The following is a 20,592-nucleotide window of genomic DNA, read 5'->3' on the forward strand; positions in this document are numbered from 1 at the left end:
CAGCGAGCATTTGGCCTCCCTTGATGAAAATAATAATAAAATAATAGCCAATCAGCGTGGAGCTAAACTGAGTGAACTCAACTGTGAATGGTCCTGGCGCACCAAAACAATATATAAAGGGAAGCCAGTATGGATTTGGTGTCACTCCTATCACAGCACATCAAGAGAAATATGTCATTAACAGAAACAACTTCAATTGTTACATCTTATTGTGTTCTCCTCCGGTGGCTGGCTATAAATAATTGTCCCTTTCCTATATTAACCATGGATGGACTTGTGATTTGACTTAATTATCTGTACTGACCAATGATTATAAAAGTGACTTTGATCCAACCATAAATTCATACATTGTGCTCCTGGCCTGAGAGGATGAAAGTGCAATGTGTAGCTAGATGTAGATGACTAATATTAACTAGCTAACGTTGCCCATGAAAGGAAGTTAGGCTAGCGAGCAAGCGTTTTAGGTAGGTAGCCTAGGACAACAACAAATAGTGTACTGTATGACAGAGTCATTGACCATTTCGTCAACATGAAAGAGAGGAGGATGGCAGGATGACACAAATCAGAACCATGGACAGCCACATCATACTTAGCTTACATTGATTAGACTAAATACTTTTTGGTATATTTTAGTTGGCACTGTATTAGACTAAGCATAGGTGATTTGATTATTTTGAAATGTTGAAGACGAAATGGTGCAGTTGAAAAAGTTGAAGTGGAGGCAGCTCCTGTTTTCTTTGTGACTTGCGGTAACTCTCAGTGGTTCTAGATCAATAGTTGTTTAGTAGTCCGAAAATGTCGGAAACATTAACTTGCTTCACCATGCTGTAGGTCATGTAACCATTACATGCCATATGTTTGTGGGCTTCACCGGACAGAGGTTGCTCTCCCGTTTTGTAATAGTACAAAGGTGTGGTTGAATTTATTCTGCCACTGTGTCATCTTGTCTCAGCTTTAGGCCTATATATCACGGTCTCAAGGCATATAAACTTAAAGGTTATAGAAAAAGCAATGCTATTATCACAACACATAGATTGCAATATGGCTTTTTTTACTGGCTTGGCTTCCCAAGTGATTTTACCCACGCACCGCTACTGATGGTCTGCTCGTCCTGCAAAGTCACACCACAGACTTTGCATCTGGTGTTGACACGCGCTTTTGTTCGCCATCGCTTTTTATAGCCTAGCTTGGTCCGCGTGTTTATGTAGACAGCTAGTTGATCCCATGGCAAGCTTGTGCATTGCTAATTCATGACGGTAGAATAATTAGCAACAGAAGCAGAACACAATGACAGTTTTTGGAGCGCTCTAAACACTGACAATTTTAGAAACAGACCTGAGGCAGCGGCCCCGCGAGCTCAGATGTTCACGCGCTGGCGATTATATCAACCACCATTGAGGCGTGATAATCCTCTAGCGCCGCAAAGGAGAGAGAACGAGAAAGAGGAGCTCCCAGATCACTGAAGACAATCTGAGAGATATGTATGGCATGCCATCGCGTTTCACAAGACCCCGGGGGCCACTACAGCTTACACCACCGTCACCCACTCTACCTCTTCACCCACTCTCCCCTACTCGGCGGCATTCATCCCAACACAGACGGATGAAGAGGAATAGGTTGCAAAACACCAGGTGCCAGAGTGACGTGAATATAGCGACAGGGAGACACAGCAATGCCCTACCACAGGCTTTCCAGCACTGGGCAGCTCTGCTCCAGTTCCTTTGAATTGAATACGCTGAATATGAGGCATTTCCGCAAGTAGGCTATGCTGTAACATGATATAACAAAAACAAACGCACGCGCGCACACTGGCTGCACGCACAAATACACCCACATACACACACGCAAATATTGCATGCAAGAAAGCATCCTTAGCTACAAAATCATTGACATCAGTGAAATGTCATACCAGTGTTCCTTCATCCGTGACAACGCCCCTTATTTTCTCGCAGAAGAGCAGCTTTTCCATGGAACATAGGATGAACATCGATTCCTCGCCTCCTCGTGACCCTATGCATGTGCTTCGAAAACGGTTTTCCGTTAATCGACTTTCTACCAAAGGAGAATTGCTATAGATTACGTCACATGCACCACGGATAGCCACAATACCGTTTAATTTCTGCTGCAACCCTTTGTATTTTACTCATTGTCTCAATCTAGCTATACGTTCATATGTTCCTCTGGAAGCCCAAAGCCTCAAATGCTCTCTATAGGTTTCAGAGGCGACACTGTCTGGTCTACGAACAGATGCGTCGTCTATATAGCTTGTTGAACGTGGAGAGAGGACGAGCCGACACACGTGCACTCGCGGAGCATCCGTCTGGCAACCGGCATCTGCGACAGTGCCTGGAGGGTCACCAAGCGGAAAACACGCACAATGCCCCTGCCGTTCTATTCCAGCTCCGAGATATTCAATAGAGCCATGAAAATAGGAGAGACGAGAAGGGAATGTTTTGGCGGTGCTAATCATCTCCTCGTTCCTGCAGCCACGCGCTGGCTCATTGCGACGTCTAGATGGTGCGCACTGATCGATGAGATTAGACGGATTCATTATTAGCTTTGAGTGAATTATTCCAGCAACCTTCTAACTTCTATTTACTTCTCCATAGCCTGCAGAAGACTGTCAATAGCGAGAGATAATATGGACACAATTAAATAGGCATATACAATATGTGAGCCGGTTCATTGCAGAATTGTTTCCACCTCTGGATAGGCCTATACCTGAAATTGTTTAGATATAGCCTAATCGTTATAAAATTGTGCCATTCAGTAAATAATATTTATAAATCGTGACAGAGAGCTACTCCGAAAGGAACAATCAAGTCAACCCAATGTCAACGTGGCACTGCGACCAACCTCCGGGTACAAAGCCAGGCAGTCAGTCAGAAGTGCTGAGCCTACACAGTAAATGAGACTGCAGCGTTGGCCGCGGAGCCGCTGCCGACCCAACCGTCCAAATCTCCTTAGTAGAGCTGTTTAATTGCATTTAGGCCAAGGCAAAACTGCATTACTTTCAGTGCCACTGAGATTCCCATTTGAAAGCTGAATTAAAAATTAATTGCTAATTACTTTGAATGACTTCATATAATAATTAGAAAACTAACTGGTGAACATTTAATGAAAACCAAAATGAAGAAACCCAAAGCGGAATCACTCGTTAACGACTTGGACGGCTTAGTTAATTAGGTAATTATTAAACCAGAAAAGGTTGAGAAAATAATTTTCTGCTTCACATCGCGAATTACTACTGACTTCGAAGATGAAGAAGAAATTCAGAGCTATTCTACCATCAGCTGTGATTATTTGGGTGCCCTTTCGGTCTATTATCGGCGATCCCATTACATTAGACAAAATATACACATAAACGAGCAACACTAGGGTTTATCTAATTGTAGTTCTATACCGAATAGGCTACTGTAGTTAAAACATATAAGTATATTGGTGATACAAATGTTCCGTTCAGAACTGCTGCTTTAGGCTGATGGAATATGGTGTAAACGCACCCATTATAACAGAGATGAAAATGATGTTCCACCTCATGCAGCGCATTATCGAGTAAACAGTATACGCCTAATCAATAAGCATTCCTCCAGTGAAAACATCCTGCGATAGAGGGTCGCGCATGAATACACAGTGTATGATAGCTGTAGCTGGGCGGCAAGGCCAGGGGACGCTGAAGTGTCAAGTAACTGCGGACGGAGACAAAAAAAAAAGGGTGAAACTGAGAATCAGCACCTCGTAGTGGTCCAGTGTCTCTAGGGGCGCGTGGCGAATGTGTCTGCGAGCCAAGCAGGTCCGCGTGTTCCCCAAGAGCGCCAGGTCAGACACAGAGTTTGCTTCGCTCCAGTCCACGCGCAACATAGGACTGTCGACCGCCACTGTCGAAAGGAGAGAACGTAGGTAAACGGCAAATCACCATGCCAACCCTGCCTCGAGAGGGACTAAGCATCCACTGCGGGGGCTAACCCAGCCGTAGCGTTTAGAATGCTCTGCGGGCCCTATGTGGTATCTCAATGCAGTGTCCCTTAGAATAGGCCAACTATTAACCCCAGTTAAAACCGATTTAAAATAGTAATGAAAACGACAGGGTCCACTTGAAGTGAGATACCACGGGAGGCTATGGGAGGGGACTGTCCTCGTGCACATCCACTTTGCAGTCATGCCACATCATGCCACATCATGCAGGCAACACAGACTAAGCTACAAGGAGGTCAGTGCCCATCCCTGCTAAGCAAATAAAGCAGATATAATTGCCATCTCTTTATGACAACCTGGCTGCATGCATTTCAACCGCCCTCCATTAAGAATGAGTGCCAAGGCACTAACCAATAGGCCTAAATGGAAGAGAAAAAAAGACTATGGGCACGTTGTGCTCGAGCGAGCTCAAATGCCACCATCCCTTCAACCAGCTCCCTCGGGCTGGAATTGGCACCGCGAAAAACTTAATTGAATAATAATTCAGAGAAATAGACCTAATATATTTCTTTAAAAATAATAATTTCTAAAAATATTATTTTCTGCAATTATCCTTAGAAATATACAGTGCGCGTGCTTTTGTTTTTTTTGCACGTGGGAAAACTTTCAAAAACTAAATAGATCGAATTGGCCTTGTTTCTTAGACGCTTACGTCATCACTTGGCACAATGGCGGTACTCCTTAGCTAATCGTTTCCACCAGTCGTTCAATACAAAAATGATAAATATTGTATTTAATTCTATTTGTTAAACTTATCTCTGAAGGATGGACCAAGATTGCAAAACTTAAGCATGGAAATGCCCTATAGGTGTTTCAGCACTTGGACAGCTTCTAGTCTCCAGTGCACTGTGTGATCGCTGTTTTCAATGGATAGGCTTGTGGGGCTGAGTGCAACATGACTAGATAATCAACCATGCAAGTGCCAATAATGAATGACAAGTGCCATTTAGTATCAGTTGATTACAAAAACCTCAGTCTCTACTGGATATTTCCTTTCAGTAATCAGAGTGGGTCTATAATGTCAAAGGATAACTTCTCCTTTGCTCTCCTCTCAAGAGAACAGTTTCTAGTTACAGCATGTGAAAAGAACTCTTCTTCGCTCGATTAGTCGCCGCACCCATCTCTGATATTAAGCCCAATATATCTGGCCTCATCACTTACGAGCTCAAGTTGCTCGCGCCAGGAGGATTCAATATCTGCCATTTAATTGGATGTGTTGGGATCAAATGCCTCGGGGTGTTTTGTATCTTGGAATCCATGGCTCGCTCGCTAATTAAAGTATTGTTCGGAGAGGTGATGGATCCACGCGCTGTTTGGTAAATTAGATTCATGGAAGGGGCTTGGAAGGTGTTGGTTTGTCATTTGACCCGGTGGCTCCCTTTTGATGTGTGTTGATTTTCAACCCTCACACATACAGATTGCTTTGGGGTAGACGAAACATGTAATGCCCACTCTGTTACCCCCCTGGATCACACACAGAGAGACACACACCTCATTAACCGTTTCTATGACGACGGAATCGACTTGATGCTGAGATCGTGTTGGTGAGAATTAGCAAACCAATAAACACAAAAAGCCTACCAACCGGCACTACTGCCGAGCTAAATGGCAATATTTAGATGTCTAATATCTGGCATGTAAACAATGATTTTCACTTGCCTCTGGAATGACAAATGGATCAGGTTATGACCTTTTTTAAATCACAGTAGTAGCCCCACAACACAAACAACATGTAGGCTGAACGTGGCCTAATTATATAAGACCTTAAATAAACAAATTAATCAAAGGCAATACCGCATCCCATATGTGATCGTGTCTCATGGCAACCTCGATGATTCCATAAAGTCCCTGGTCCACAGAGAAATGCAATGAGGACCAATCTGTAAAAAAAAATAGGACGAAATAAAATAAAAACAGATTCAAAAGCCTATGTAGCCTAGAGAAAACTACGGGGGGGGCGTTGTAATCCTATAGGCATAGCCTGGGATTTTTGAAATTGAAGGGCTAACGACGTCAGGTTGTGCAGCAGTGTCTATGCGGCCGCGTGTATCAAAAGAGAGCGGATCACTAGGTAATGAAAGGCTCGCGGACATCCGTCATATTTGCATCATTTTTTTATTTGCTCTATGCTATATCTTTTATAGTTCATGTATGCTTTTTTATCCATCTAGCCTTAGATATCAGTGTATTTTAAATCTACATGTATCTGCTTGAAGAGCAGGTGTCTATAACGCTTTTAGGTGTCTTGCTTTCTGTCGTTGTCGTGGAAACAATACATAGACCATGGCCGTGCGCGTCCTGTCTTCCGGGCTCACTGAAAGACTTAAGAGGAAATCAACATAATTATGTCAAGGCCAGCTGCGTGGTGATGTCATCTACATAGAGTTATAATGGGCAAACAACTGGGTCTTGTCTTGTAGCCTACAACAACGACAGGACTCTGTAGGCTATTACTGGGGTGACACTGACAGCCATGCACGACACAGAACGCTACAAAGACAGAACGCTTGAAGCAGCCCATCTAAGTCTGTAGTATGGACAGCAATATGATTACATTGACATGTCACAGTCCTGACAAGTGCTGATAGGCGTTCTGGCGATGGTAGCACATTAGCCTACAAGTCATTATCAAGGGTCTGAAGGAGCAAATAATTGATAAGCAATTAGGGGGCCTGGCTTCCAGATTTATATGCATATCAAATAGATCAGCACTGGTTTGTTTATATTGCTAAAAATATTGTATTTCGCTTGCTGTGTGTGTGTGTGTGTGTGTGTGTGTGTGTGTGTGTGTGTGTGTGTGTGTGTGTGTGTGTGTGTGTGTGTGTGTGTGTGTGTGTGTGTGTGTGTGTGTGTGTGTGTGTGTGTTGTGATTACATGGTTGTTTGCACTGATGGATGGATGTGTGGAGAGCGTGTGATTTATCGCTTCTGCAAGGCCCCATCAAATTAATTCCCAGGACGGAGCGAGGGATCGTTCGGTGGGAAACACCATTGAAGAGGAGACGGGAAGGCACGTAAGAGCTTCATCGACTAGGCGGACTGAGACCGACAGACTGGCAGAATATTGTAAACAACCAGCGGGAGAACATGACAACTGCGGTGTCAACCGAGGAAGCTCGTCAATCGGAAATAGCAAATCAGTCTGTGGGCTATGTAGCCTATGTCCTAACACAGTGATATATTTTATTCAAATTATGCGTTTCCGAACGAGGGTAGCCCCCTATTTCTTAAAAATGACTAATTACAGCTTAGTCAATTCAACGATGTTATGCTGAATGACGGCTATGTCTGTAAGAATAGCTCTTGTAATAGCCCGGATAACATCACGACAGAAAGCGTAGATAGGAGCAATATGCTGTCTTACCTTCCAGCTAAACTGTGTCAATGCGGTCAAAACCATGGTGCCGGCCGGAAAAGTCTTGTCATTCAAACATAAAACCTTCAGCTCCGCATCCTTTAACAGCAGAAAAAGCACTTCACTCTCTCCTGCCTCGCGCGCCCAACAAAAAGATATATGAGATCAGCTCTCGCGGCATCTTGATGCTAGCACTCCATCCTCATCTGCTGCAGCTTCTCCAGAAGAAAGCTCCCGTCCCTCCCTATTCTCAACTGATTGAATATCGTCAACATATTTCTGGTCAATCTAGAAATCTCTAATCTCAAAGATGAAAGCAAGGGTTACAGTCTAGTTCAATACCCAAACGACTCATTGCACCTCTTATATTTTCCGTGCACAAGACTTCACAAGCAGCCCAATTTACACAATTCGATGTATGCACAAATCAGGCTGTCTGGGACGTGCTTTTAGGATCACAACAAAATTGAAGAACTCTTACCAACTGGCGTTTTGGAACCAACACAGCCCATTTTCGCTTCTTAGACGAGTAGCCTAACCCACACCCGTTTTCTTTCTGCAAAAACGACCTGAGCGTACCTTATAGATCGGAAGTCTCTCTCTCCCGGGAGTCTTCTCTGGGTTCCGCAAGGATACCGCGTGCTGCTCAGACCCCTCGAGTGACGCCGAGGGCGGGGAAAAGTCCAGCACGTTCGTCCCCGTTTTCACTTGGTTTTTGTTACTGCTTTGCTTGCTTGCAAGTTCTGCATTTTCATTATGGCTTCTGTGTAGTCTTTGTGCAGTTTTATTATTACAAAATTAATCTACCTGTTTGTAGCCTAACCGAATCCCTCTCTCCCTACGTCACTGAGGGAAGGATCGATGCTGGTGTTTCAGCACCACCGCGGCTGGACAGCGCACGTCTGCTTGGGCTACGAGGCGGTGGCAGCAGCATTGGCTTTACGCTCCGCTGGTGGGGGTTCCCACCTCGTCGTCACACGCCAGTGAAATCCATACACCAGCAAGGGGTCGCCCCGCGTTCTCCGTGTAGCTCTAGCCTACTAGCGTCACTTGGCCTTGGCTAGCAGAATAGTTGCAGGTTGCATTAGTATAAAAATCCGAAAACTGACTTTATACACAAGGCCGAGTTTCCACCTCCCTTTTCACTCTACTGGACGTGGAAAGAGAGCTGATTGGAGGATGTCACCGTGGAAGGACCAGCGCATTTCAGAAAGGGGAGGGGGTAGAAGTGGAGAAAGAAATAGTTAGGGATTTATGTTCTCAATTCAAAGTTGCATTTCTCAGCAGATGCGATTTTAGTGAGGGCCGATGAAAGCCCACTGAGATAACTTATTACAATTTGTTCAACTGATCTTACTCACCTCCTGTGGGTAGGGTCTAGTTAAATATGCAAGGCCTGATTAAAACTTTACAAGCATAGCTTTTAAAGATGAAAGCTTATAATTGACGGCCTTGCAAAATGCAACACTTAGGCATTTCACGAAAGAATCCGGAATCAGGAGTACGTTTTGGTTATTCTCGTATTTGTGCCGACATCTTAGGGACAAGGACCACTCTCCCCCCTATTTGGTTATTCAGTGTGTGGAAAGTTAAATACATAGCTACGGCCAGTCGGCAGGTGGTCAAGACCATACATAGACAGGCTATCAGTCAATCACATTTACTTATAAAGCTATTTTTACAACAGCAGTTGTCACCAAGTGGTTATACAGAAACCGTGCCTAAAACCCCAGAGAGCAATGCAGATGTAGAAGCCTTGTGGCTAGGAAATACTCCCTAGAAAGGCAGTAACCTTAGCTATGTGCTTTGCATATTGCTTAGCCTATAGACCATACTTAGCCTTGCCTTATACTAGGCAATGGGATATAAGTGACACGACGCACAAAGCATTTAAAAAAGTAGGCCTGCATGCATTGTAACATCTTCAGTCCTCTTCTCTCTTAAACGCCCACCATGACGCTAAACATAGCTCGCTCGAGCTGCTGCTGACCCACGTACCCACTTCTTCTAATGCGCCTGCCTGACATTATCGTTTCACAGAAAGCGTTCGCATGAGGTGCAGCTCCTACCAGGGATCTAAAGGGGTGAAAAGTAAAAAATAACCTAGATAAATGCGCGGTGTTTCGATGGAAATGAGAACATAACGCAGTGAAGCTCCACAACCTTCGGGTCTGTGACTTAATCAGGCCTGAGTAATGAGGAAACTCCATATGTGATACTATAGTGTATTGGACAGAAGTATTGATGTGAGAAGTCATCCATGGCAGGAAGGGAGGACACAGTAATGGTATTTCGCTCTGTATCTCTAATATATGGCCTACTAATTTTCTCTCACTCACGTACTCGCACAATTTGCAGGGGCATTTGGAAAGCTTTGTTGGAGGGGTTCTAATAGACGTATCAGGATGACTAAAACAACAGCAGCAGGTGCATGGCTAGCCTACTTAGGCATCGCGCGGTGGTGGTCTACCTCTCTGCCCTTCTCGCTCTGGAAGCGAGGAAACGTTTGCGATCGTTTATTTTAAAAATCACTAGCTCTAGCCAGGTGAAACCTCTCTCACAGTTATTATGGACAGCCAACGTGGTGCGTTGGAATTGAGCTAAAAGCGGTCAAAATAGGCGTACATACTCAGATTCCACCTGTGGCAGTTATACCAATACTAAAGTGTTTACAGCACCGCTGTAATTAGAGCAGTACAAATACATGTTTTGTCATACCCGTGGTATACAGCAGGCCTCGAACCACCCAGTTTATAATATGATTTTAGTGGCAAAGCAGAATACAAAAATACAATTGAGGCACACTCCCAGCCGCAAGTCCAATAGGTATATCCTCTGTCTGGCGTGTTGATGCCCTCTGTAGGATATCCATCGCCAGAATGGTTTTGCAGTGCATGGTGATCAAACAGGTTTCCTGTTATATTCATCAGAGGTGTAGGGTGGGTAAAGTCTGTGAATATAACAAATATATCATTATACAGATGATTAACAAAACGTGTACGACAGTAGTCATATCTTGTTTTTTTGTGGTAAAAAGTATGTGACTGAAAAAACTTCACTTTTGACAGGTTTTCATAGACATACCTCGTCCATAATGTAGAGACCTCTGGGATCTTCATTGAAGAGGTCAGGGAGGAGGAAGATGGCTGCTGTGACTGATTCCTATAAGGTTTTAGAGAAGCCATTCATTCAAATTAATTGTAGATGATATATGTGATCTGCATAGATTTATGAGACAACGAATACCAATTGTATTACAATTACATATTTAATCATATTCAGAGACAATTTTTTCCAGTCTGGTGATACATGGATAGTCAGGTTCCACTAGCCACTATCAACTTGACAGTGTCCATTGTGTGCCTCCTCGTCAGAATACCTGCAGACACACACAAATAAGTCAGCAGTTCAGTCATCTGTGCCCAATGCAGCTATTTCTTTAACATATTCTTACCTCTGTTAAACAATATCCATTGACTTGTGTCCATTTTCAGAATGTTTTAATAGGGAGAAAGTGTGAAATAAGACCACAATTTGCAGTAATATGAAAAGATAGATGGTGTCATCAAAAACAATATCATTTTAGATCATAAAAGGAGAAACCTTTTACCTTAACTGAAAAATGGAAAGATCTCAATTTAAGTGCCTGCACCTGGTGTCTTCTCAAATCTAAATAAAAATATTTCAGTTGGGCAGTTAGGTTCCTGCAAGAACCTTGTTGAACCCCTATTTTTTTTTAGTGTAGACGGCTTGTTGTATATTTTTTCCTCTATAACCCCTTCACCCTTTGGTACCCTACCTGTCCAATATCTTACACCCACCGTTGCGCGATCTGTCTCGATTTCGTAACATCAAATTTGCAGAAACCTGAAGTTCTCTCTCACACACACACACACACACACACACACACACGAACTGATTTATTTGTGTTCTAGCGGCACCAAAAGGCCGTATTGTGTAACAACACCTGAGTCAAGAGAAGGCCTGTTGCGCGGTGCAGCGGAGTGATGCAGCATGAAGCCAGACGCACAAGATAGATTTGCTAAGCCTATATTGCAATTAATAGCTCTGAGATCCAACTAACTATTTTAATAAATTCAATCAATTGTCTAGGCTTGGCTGAGATAGCAGTACACAGTAGGCTAACGTAACACAAAACACAAGTAGTCTACAGATTCATTTCCATTGTGGTCCTCTTATTTGTTCGACAAGTAGCCTACGCGGATGGTGGATTATACAATTACACAAGTACAATGGCAATAGTTTGAAGGGTGTCTACAACTACAAGGAAATGACCTGATGCTTTAAAAATAAGAGAACATTGGGTGCAAGGAGGGTCCGTACACTCGTAATAGCCAAATTCTGCAACAGCTGTACAAAATAATTACCATAATCTGTCATTATGCGACGGAAATAGGTGATCTTTAAATATTGTGCATTATTAATGGCCTGCTGTAGTAATGTCATCAAACACTTGGCGCCCTCGATCCTCAATTAGCGACGCAGATATTAGAATAGGAGATCAAACGGCTTTGGCCGCCAGGAGGGAACTAGTCATTCCCCAATCCTAATCCTTCTATGGTTTCCTCACACTGCTAAATAGGCCTACAGCACTTTTCCTCTGACTAACCAACGTGTTATTATTGACTCGGGGCTGAAATGAAGACAAAGTTATCAGAACGGTCATCTTCTAGTCCATATACTTTTTATTAGCAGCAAATATATTATTTATTTAAATAAACAAATACAAATGTGAGTATTCTCATAATTTACAATAATTTGACAAAATCATATTGTTAAAGAGCACATGTATTTGTTTAAGACGAGTAGCAAAACGGATCCCTTTTATTCTACTTTCATTCTCTTACTCTCCCTCCCACTTCTCCACCTCCACCAGTCTCTCATTGCAGCAGTGCAGCCAGTAGGGCAGTAATGAGAGCGATGGAGGGTACCTGGGATGGTGCACTGTTCCTATCATCAGCAGTAGTAGTGATGAGGATCCTGTTGGTGTGTTGAGGTCTACATTCACAGTGCCTGAGGTCCCATCCCACACAGCCAGTATAAGCCATGGCATAGGCCAGGTAACTTTGCTCCTGGACCCAGTGGAAGAGGTGGGCCATGGGGACGCGGGCCAGTACCACCACGTCCTCCCCACCATGGGTCTCAGTGTCCAGGGGCACTGCAGACAGCTGCATGTAGTCCTTCCACTCTGACCAAGAGAAAGAGAGGGGGAGGAGAGGAGAGAGATTAATAAATATGTGAATATGGACTGGAGAGATAAACATGCAGCAGGAGGAATATTTATAAAGAAGGCCAAAGGAGAAGGGATGATTGTAAGAGAGGAAAAATATACAAGAACAGATACTAGTTTTGGTTTCTTACTTGTGTCCACTTTATGGCTGTCAGGGCGCTTGTTGTCTACGACTTTGTATCCAGGGCTGTTTCCGTACATCACGGTTGTGTAAGGCAGCATATCCTTCCCATACAGAGGAGATTTCCCTGTGAAACACACACACAGCGGGGTTAATCACAATTTAAAGGTCTCACACACACACAGTGAGAGAGGAGCGTGTCCTGGGGGAGCTAGGGGCCGAGCAGGTTGTTGAGTCTTTAGATGAAGTACTAGACTCTCCAGCCCCTACTGATGAACTGCGCAGTGTTTCACTACTGCATTAACCACCAAGACCTGGGAGGCTGGTCCACTGGGGAGCCATACACATACAGAGAGTGAGAGAGAGACAGGGCTGAACAATGGGGAGTCAGAGACAGAGAGAGACAGAGAGAGAGGGCTGAACAAAGGGGAGCCTCAGAGAGAGAGAGAGGGAGAGGTGGAAGGAGAAACGGAGGGAGGGAGGCCTGAATGCTGGTGAGCCTCAGAGGGAGTGATGGAGAGAGGGGGAGGTGGAAAGGGGAGGGAGAGAGAATAGGGAGGCAGAGGGGAGGGAGGGAAAGAGAGAAAGATCTAAGCTGTTTGTTTTCCTCTGTAATTGCAGGGGAGAGGAAATGTCAAAGTGCCAGTGTCGTCTCCCGGGCAGAGGCTGAGGCAGTCTAGTGGAGTACACCACCACCTCGGAGGTAAACATAGCTGTGAGGGGTGACACCTTGGGAAAGGGGGGGGGGGAGCAGACAGGGTTCTAGGCTATTTGTTAAATATGTTTGCAGCTCCAGATAGGCTACACAAGTGGTAAATTGATTTGCAATGACTCCAGTTATATTGTCATTTCAACATACAGTACCAGTCAAAAGTTTGGACTCCTACTCATTCAAGGGTTTTTCTTTATTTTACTATTTTCTATAATAGTGAAGACAAAAACTATGAAATAACACATATGGAATCATGTAGTAACCAAGAAAGTGTTAAACAAATCGAAATATATATTTATATTTATATATATTTATATATATATATTTATTTATATATATATATATTATATATTTATAAATATTTGCCTTGATGACAGCTTTGCACACTCTTGGCATTCTCTCAACCAGCTTCATGAGGAATGCTTTTCCAACAGTCTTGACAGAGTTCCTACATATGCTGAGCACTTGTTGGCTGCTTTTCCTTCACTCTGCGGTCCAACTAATTTTTTATTTTTTATTTCACCTTCATTTAACCAGGTAGGTTAGTTGAGAACATGTTCTCATTTACAACTGCGACCTGGCCAAGATAAAGCAAAGCAGTTCGACACATACAACAACACAGAGTTACACATGGAATAAACAAACATACAATCCAATAATACAGTAGAAAAAGTCGATATACAGTGTGTGCAAATGAGGTAGGATAAGGGAGGGAAGGCATTAAATAGGCCATGGTGGTGAAGTAATTACAATATAGCAATTAAACACTTGAATGGTAAATGTGCAGAAGATGAATGTGCAAGTAGAGATACTGGGATGCAAAGGAGCAAGATAAATAAATAAATACAGTATGGGGATGAGGTAGTTGGATGGGCTATTTACAGATGGGCTGTGTACAGGTGCAGTGATCTGTGAGCTGCTCCAACAGCTGGTGCTTAAAGCTAGTGAGGGAGAGATGAGTCTCCAGCTTCAGTGATTTTTGCAGTCCATGGTGACCAGTGAGCGGAGGTAAGGCGGGGCTTTACTTAGCAGAGACTTGTTGATGACCTGGAGCCAGTGGATTTGGCGGCGAGTGAAGCGAGGACCAGCCATCGAGAGCATACAGGTCGCAGTGGTGGGTGGTATATAAGGGTTTGGTGACAACACGGAGAAGAGTCTGCCCTCGAATTGAACCCTGTGACACCTCATAGAGACTGCCAGAGGTCCTGCACACTGAACTCTATCAGAGAAGTAGTTGGTGAACCAGGCGTGGCAATCATTTCAGAAACCAAGGCTGTTGATTCTGCTGATAAGAATGTGGTGATTGACAGAGTCGAAGACCTTGGCCAGGTCGATGAATACGGCTGCACAGTAATGTCTCTTTTCGATGGCGGTTATGATATCGTTTAGGAAAAGATATATACAGAGATATAAAAAATGTATATATACAAAGATATATACATGGGACACGACAAGACGAAGGCTGACTGCTACTCCATCATCCCAAACCATCTTCATTGGGTTGAGGATAAGTGATTGTGGAGGCCAGGTCATCTGATGCAGCACTCCATCACTCTCCTTCTCGGTCAAATAGCCCTTACACAGCCTGGAGGTGTGTTTTGGGTCATTGTCCTGTTGACAAGCGCAAACCATACGGGATGGCGTATCGCTGCAGAATGCTGCGGTAGCCATGCTGGTTAAGTGTGCCTTGAATTCTAAACAAATCACTGACAGTGTCACCAGCAAAGGACCCCCACACCATCACACCTCCTCCTCCAAAAATCTCAAATTTGGACTCATCAGACCAACGGACAGATATCCACCGGTCTAATGTCCATTGCTGGTGTTCCTTCGCCAAAGCAAGTCTCTTCTTCCTGTCCTTTAGTAGTGGTTTCTTTGCAGCAATTTGACCATGAAGGCCTGACTCACGCAGTCTCCTCTGAACAGTTGATATTGAGATGTGTCCGTTACTTGAACTCTGTGAAGCATTTATTTAGCCTGCAATCTGAGGCTGGTAACTCTAATGAACGTATCCTCTGCAGCAGGAGTAACTCTGGGTCTTTCCTGTGGTGGTCCGCATGAGAGTCAGCTTCATCATAGTGCTTGATGGTTTTTGCGACTACACTTGAAGAAACTCTCAAAGTTCTTGAAATTTTCCAGATTGACTGATCTTCATGTCTTAAAGTAATCATGGACTGTTGTTTCTCTTTACTTATATGAGCTGTTCTTGTCATAATATGGACTTGGTCTTTTACCAAATAGGGCTATCTTCTGTATACCATGCCTACCTTGTCACTACACAAATGATTGGCTCAAACGCATTGAGGAAAGAAATTCCACAAATTGACTTAACAAGGCACACCTGTTAATTGAAAAGCATTCCAGGTGACTACCTCACGAAGCTTGTTGAGAGAATGCCAAGAGCGTGCAAAGCTGTCATCAAGGCAAAGGGTGGCTACTTTGAAGAATCTAAAATATATTTTTAATTGTTTAACACTTTTGGTTACGACATGATTCCATATGTGTTATTTCATCGTTTTGATGTCTTCACTATTATTCTACAATGTAGAAAACAGTAAAAATAAAGAAAAACCCTTGAATGAATAGGTGTGACTGGTACTGTATTTTTGTATCAAATGTTCGGCCACAGTAACCTACAATGGCAGATAAATTAATAGCCTACTTGATGGCCAACAAATGCACCCTATCATTCTATACATTTAATCTAATTTCATTATGGACTTTTTTTCCATAACAGAAGCACGCCAGGGAGTTCCAAATGTTCCATTTCAAATTCCCACTCGCACAGCACTCCAGACCCTAGAACTGAACATGAGTAAAACCCTTCGCTTGATATGGTTATCCATAAGAAAAGTCAACATTAGAACAGTTGACTTTAGAACAATTTGCTCAGAGGTAGTTTAAAGACCTGTATTGGCCTTAAATAGTTTTCCAATGCTTTCTCACCGTTCTAGCAGTTCTAGCAGGTTAATATGTTGCAATTTAGAAGTAGCCCAAGTAGTCGTTTTCAAAGTATCCCAATTTGGCCGGAAAACTGCAGTCATGGCAACCCTGGGTGCAGAGCAGGAAGGTGGGGGGAGATCTGTCAGAATGAGGACGTTCCTGTCGACAGAGGAAGGGTGTGTGTATGTAAAGGGGGGAGAGATTCTTACTGCTTCACTACATAAGCACATTACTAAACTAATGAAACATGACTATTGATAATTTCAAACTTAGCATGACCTGACCCAAACATCTAATCATGGAACCACTGAAAACAGCTGACCAAACATCCCTTTAATTATAAAAAACACTGCAGTGGAAAAGCCCTCAGAATGATGACTAAAATAACCAACACTAACTCTATGGGGAAAACAAACCATAATCCATGAAGAAAGTTGTTTTTGTGAGGTCGTTGCTTACCCAGAATGCTTTGGCCTCTGAAGGGGTATCCATTGAAGGTGAAGGTGTGGGAGTGGCCAGCTATCAACAGGGTGAGAGTTTCCTCCTCATTGGTCAGCTCCAGGCCCCTTGGCGACGTCGTTGTCAAAGGCAACCGTCTCGTGCAAGGCTCTGCTGACATGGAGGCCCTGGTCGATACGCCCACGTGACACACAGAGAGAAAGAGAAGGATGAAGTTACCCATAAACACTGATCTCAGCTCAGGATTGTGGTGTCATCTCTAATGATTTAAGGTTAAGATTGGGGGAAGGTAAGCTGACCGTAGGTCTGTGTGTAAGGGACAAGGAGTAAAGTTGAAATTACTCTACTACAAGTGTAACTTAGCCAAGTAAAACCAACCTAGCTCCTGTTCTCCTCATCAGTGCAGTCAGAAAGTGGAGAGGAGTTGGGCTAATATGTTGGATCCCCAGGGAGCAGGAGAAGAGGGTACGGTGCACCATATGCCCAGCTCTATTTAAAGCCTGCTGCGATGTGTTATTTAAAACTCATTGTTGAAGATGCAAGATGCTCAACAGCACAATCAGGTCCCAGGATGGTGTCTCAGATTGAAGGTAGGATGGATGAGGTTCTGGGCCCAAGAGCCACCGCTGTAGAACAGTAATATGTCGCATCCCAACATAATGTTCCCCCTCCTCACACTGCGGCAAACACATGCAGATCCTACTACAGTCTGCAGATACATGTAGTGTACTGCAGTCCCTAACTGTCTTGCTGAGAGGCACACAGCATCAGCACCGCAACTAACTACCCTCTATATTGACGCAAGATACAAAAACAAGGTAACACACACTTTGAAATCAATGCATCTTGGTGTTCAATTATAAGCAATAAGCAAGTGTATAAGTATAAGCAAGTAGTGTGATTATTCGCTCAATAGATTGATTCCATTTTAACAAACAACCGTACACCCATTTCAAAGAGGAACCTGTTGGGATTGGGTTGATGGACAGATTCATTGACTGACAGCTTGGTTAACCCTTTTCTCACCTTGCACCAGGAGGAAGAATCGCTTGGGGTTTTTGTTGAGGATGCGGATGGCGTTTCCTGTGGTCTCAGCAATGGACGGGTCCATGGTGGGGTCTCTCTCCACGTAAAAGTACAGGTCACAGGGCTGCAGGGAACAGGGTTCATCAGGTAAGAAAAAAAGAGTGAGATCATACTCAGTGCGCTTCAGCCCGTGAAAATGATGTGTGATAAAAGGGGTCAGTATCATCTTAGTCAATGTTAACAATAAATATGTAGGCTAAGTGATGTAAGAATAGGTAAGGCAGGATGAGGTACTCTATTCCAAAGTGTAAGAAAGTGAAAGAACCAAGGACACTGCAGTGTCTATTGATATACAGTAAGCATCAGCAGTACTGTTTGTTGTGACCTCCAAATACCCAGCTTTCCAGAATACTACAATTCTTTACTGCAGGAAGAGAGCAGAGCAGGGAGAGTAATAGTCACCCATAAGGTAGTCAGTGGTGTCAGGGTCCACAGCGTCAAAGTCCGTCCTGTTCTATTAGGACCGCAGATAGTTGTTTCCTACTTCGTTGATTTGGCAGATTCAGAAGAACTTGTGTAGCAAGGTGAGAGAGGAGGATGAACAGAGGAGTGAAAGAAGAGAACTTAAGAGTTTAGAAGTTTAAGACAAGTAAGAGGAGATCAGACAGAAGAGTAGGAGAAGAGCGAGATCAGGTGAGAAAGACTGAGGGTGGAGTGAGGAGATATGTCCTTGAAAGGAGAGAGTGAGAAGGTTTGAGAGGAGAGGGAAAGTAGAAACCAATGAAAGGAGTGCATATCATGAAAAATAAAACTCAGAAGAAAGTAATAGTGACTGTCTAGAAGTAAGTCGATGAGAAGTCAGGCCAGGTGACCATCCACTGTAAAGGTGTGTTGGACAGGTTTCTTACCTTTGGCTGTGGTTGAACCCAAAACTCCCAGCAGACACAGGGCCACGATGGACAGTTTCCATGATGATTTCTAAAGAGAAGACAGTTCTTCTCTCTGATTACCCCTCAGAGAAACAAAGGAATATATTCCAGCCCTCCCTTACCGTCAGTCATTAGTAATGGCAGGTCATAAAACTGACTGATACTGACCATAGGCCACACACCATTTAGTATCTTTGGGATCTCCCCACTGTTTCTGGCCAACCAGTGGTTGGCAGCTTCAGCAATAGACCCACCGAACAAGAAGATATCCAATGTAGCGACTAAGAACCAACACCAGTGGTGACAGACAACCAACACCAGTGGTGACAGACAACAGCTCTGTATGATTGCTTTTATTTATGACTTTATTGATGAACAGACTGTAGAAGTTGATCAAAGGCACACTAACAGGGAACGTGTGGGAACAGAGCTTACACTAAACACACTATAAACACTGACCTTGGATCTGCCAATACAGTCGGGATCAAACACACAGATCATAAATGGGATGATAAATGAGTAGATCATTAATAACCCAGTAGACTCATGGGGATAAAGGACTCATGATGACTTACATAATAGAGTCCAATGGGACTGGATGGATGAAGGGCTCTCCTCTGGGAGATAGCTGCCAAACACACACACCAGTTAATCATGTATGCATATAATTATGGCAACTTGTTAATGAACAGATTTTTACATATACTCCCACACACTCTCACTACACAGTCTTTCAACATAACACGTCTTAACACTCAAATCACACACACACACACACACACACACACAGAGAAGCAGCCCTGAACTCAGTAGTGTGAGTAGTGAAAACAGCAGTGTGAGGGTGGTTTTGAGGGCAGGGTGTGTTGGCGCTGTGTTACTGCGGGGGGTGGGGTTACAGTGAGTGGCATGCGGGCCCAGGCAGGAGGCATGTGGCATCACATGAGCAATGTAGGTGCTATCGTTATTACAGTGCATTCAGAAAGTATTCAGACCCCTTCACTTTTTCCACATTTTGTTACGTGACAGCCTCATTCTAAATTGGATTAAATAGTTTCCCTCCCTCATCAATCTACAAACAATACCCCATAATGACAAAGTGAACAGGTTGCTAGAAATCTTTGTAAATGTATTGAAAATAAAAAACTGAAATATCACATTTACATAAGTATTCAGACCCTTGACTCAGTACTTTGTTGAAGCACCCTTGGCAGCGATTACAGCCTTGTGTCTTCTTCGGTATGATGCTACAAGCTTGGCACACCTGTGTTTGGGGAGTTTCTCCCATTCTTCTCTGCAGATCCTCTCAAGCTCTGTCAGGTTGGATGGGGAGCGTCGCTGCACAGCTATTTTCAGGTCTCTCCAGAGAGGTTCAATCAGGTTCAATTCCAGGCTCTTGCTGGGCCACTGAAGGACATTTAGAAACTTGTCCCGAAGCCACTCCTGTGTGGTCTTGGCTGTGTGCTTAGGGTTGTTGTCCTGTTGGAAGGTGAAGCTTTGCCCAGGTCTGAGGTCCGGAGTGCTCTGGAACAAGTTTTCATCAATAATCTCTGTACTTTGCTCCATTCACCTTTCCCTCGATCCTGACTAGTCTCCCATTCCCTGCCGCTGAAAAACATCCCCACAGCATGATGCTGGGATGGTGCCAGGTTTCCTCCAGACATGACGCATGGAATTCAGGCCAAAGAGTTCAATATTGATTTCATCAGTCCAGAGAATCTTGTTTCTCATAGTCTAAGAGTCCTTTAGGTGATATTTAGCAAACTCCAAGCGGGCTGTCATGTGCCTTTTACTGAGGAGTGGCTTCCATCTGGCCACCCTACCA

General features: G+C 43.7%; 1 protein-coding gene and 1 non-coding gene across 9 annotated transcripts in view; both read right to left on the reverse strand.

Moving 5' to 3' along the window:
- LOC112267449 (protein FAM131A-like) overlaps positions 1-7,345 on the reverse strand; it is a 29,734-nt gene extending 22,389 nt beyond the window's left edge. Inside the window, exons 1-3 of the mRNA XM_042296564.1 lie at positions 7,339-7,345; positions 5,770-5,855; positions 3,736-3,878 (exon numbers count right to left, since the gene is read on the reverse strand). Of these exons, the coding sequence (XP_042152498.1) occupies positions 3,736-3,878; positions 5,770-5,779 (153 nt within the window). The 5' untranslated portion in view covers positions 5,780-5,855; positions 7,339-7,345. The remainder of the gene's footprint in view (positions 1-3,735; positions 3,879-5,769; positions 5,856-7,338) is intronic.
- A 2,795-nt stretch (positions 7,346-10,140) lies between these two features.
- On the reverse strand, positions 10,141-19,784 carry LOC112267242. 8 transcript variants are annotated; one of them, XR_006078862.1, is made up of 8 exons: positions 18,304-19,784; positions 17,842-17,965; positions 16,816-16,982; positions 16,360-16,515; positions 12,712-12,828; positions 12,282-12,538; positions 10,414-10,708; positions 10,141-10,279 (listed from the first exon to the last, which is right to left on the reverse strand). It is a non-coding gene; the product is annotated as an uncharacterized LOC112267242 (transcript). The 8 variants fall into 8 exon arrangements; XR_006078866.1 differs by lacking the exons at positions 10,141-10,279; positions 10,414-10,708 and having other exon boundaries at positions 12,013-12,538; positions 18,304-18,412; positions 18,750-18,819; positions 19,346-19,784; XR_006078863.1 differs by lacking the exons at positions 10,141-10,279; positions 10,414-10,708 and having other exon boundaries at positions 12,013-12,538; positions 18,304-18,570; positions 18,750-18,819; positions 19,346-19,784.
- Positions 19,785-20,592: the final 808 nt, after the last annotated feature.

This window comes from Oncorhynchus tshawytscha, linkage group LG14 (assembly GCF_018296145.1).
Source record: "Oncorhynchus tshawytscha isolate Ot180627B linkage group LG14, Otsh_v2.0, whole genome shotgun sequence".
Classification (NCBI taxonomy): Eukaryota; Metazoa; Chordata; class Actinopteri; order Salmoniformes; family Salmonidae; genus Oncorhynchus; species Oncorhynchus tshawytscha.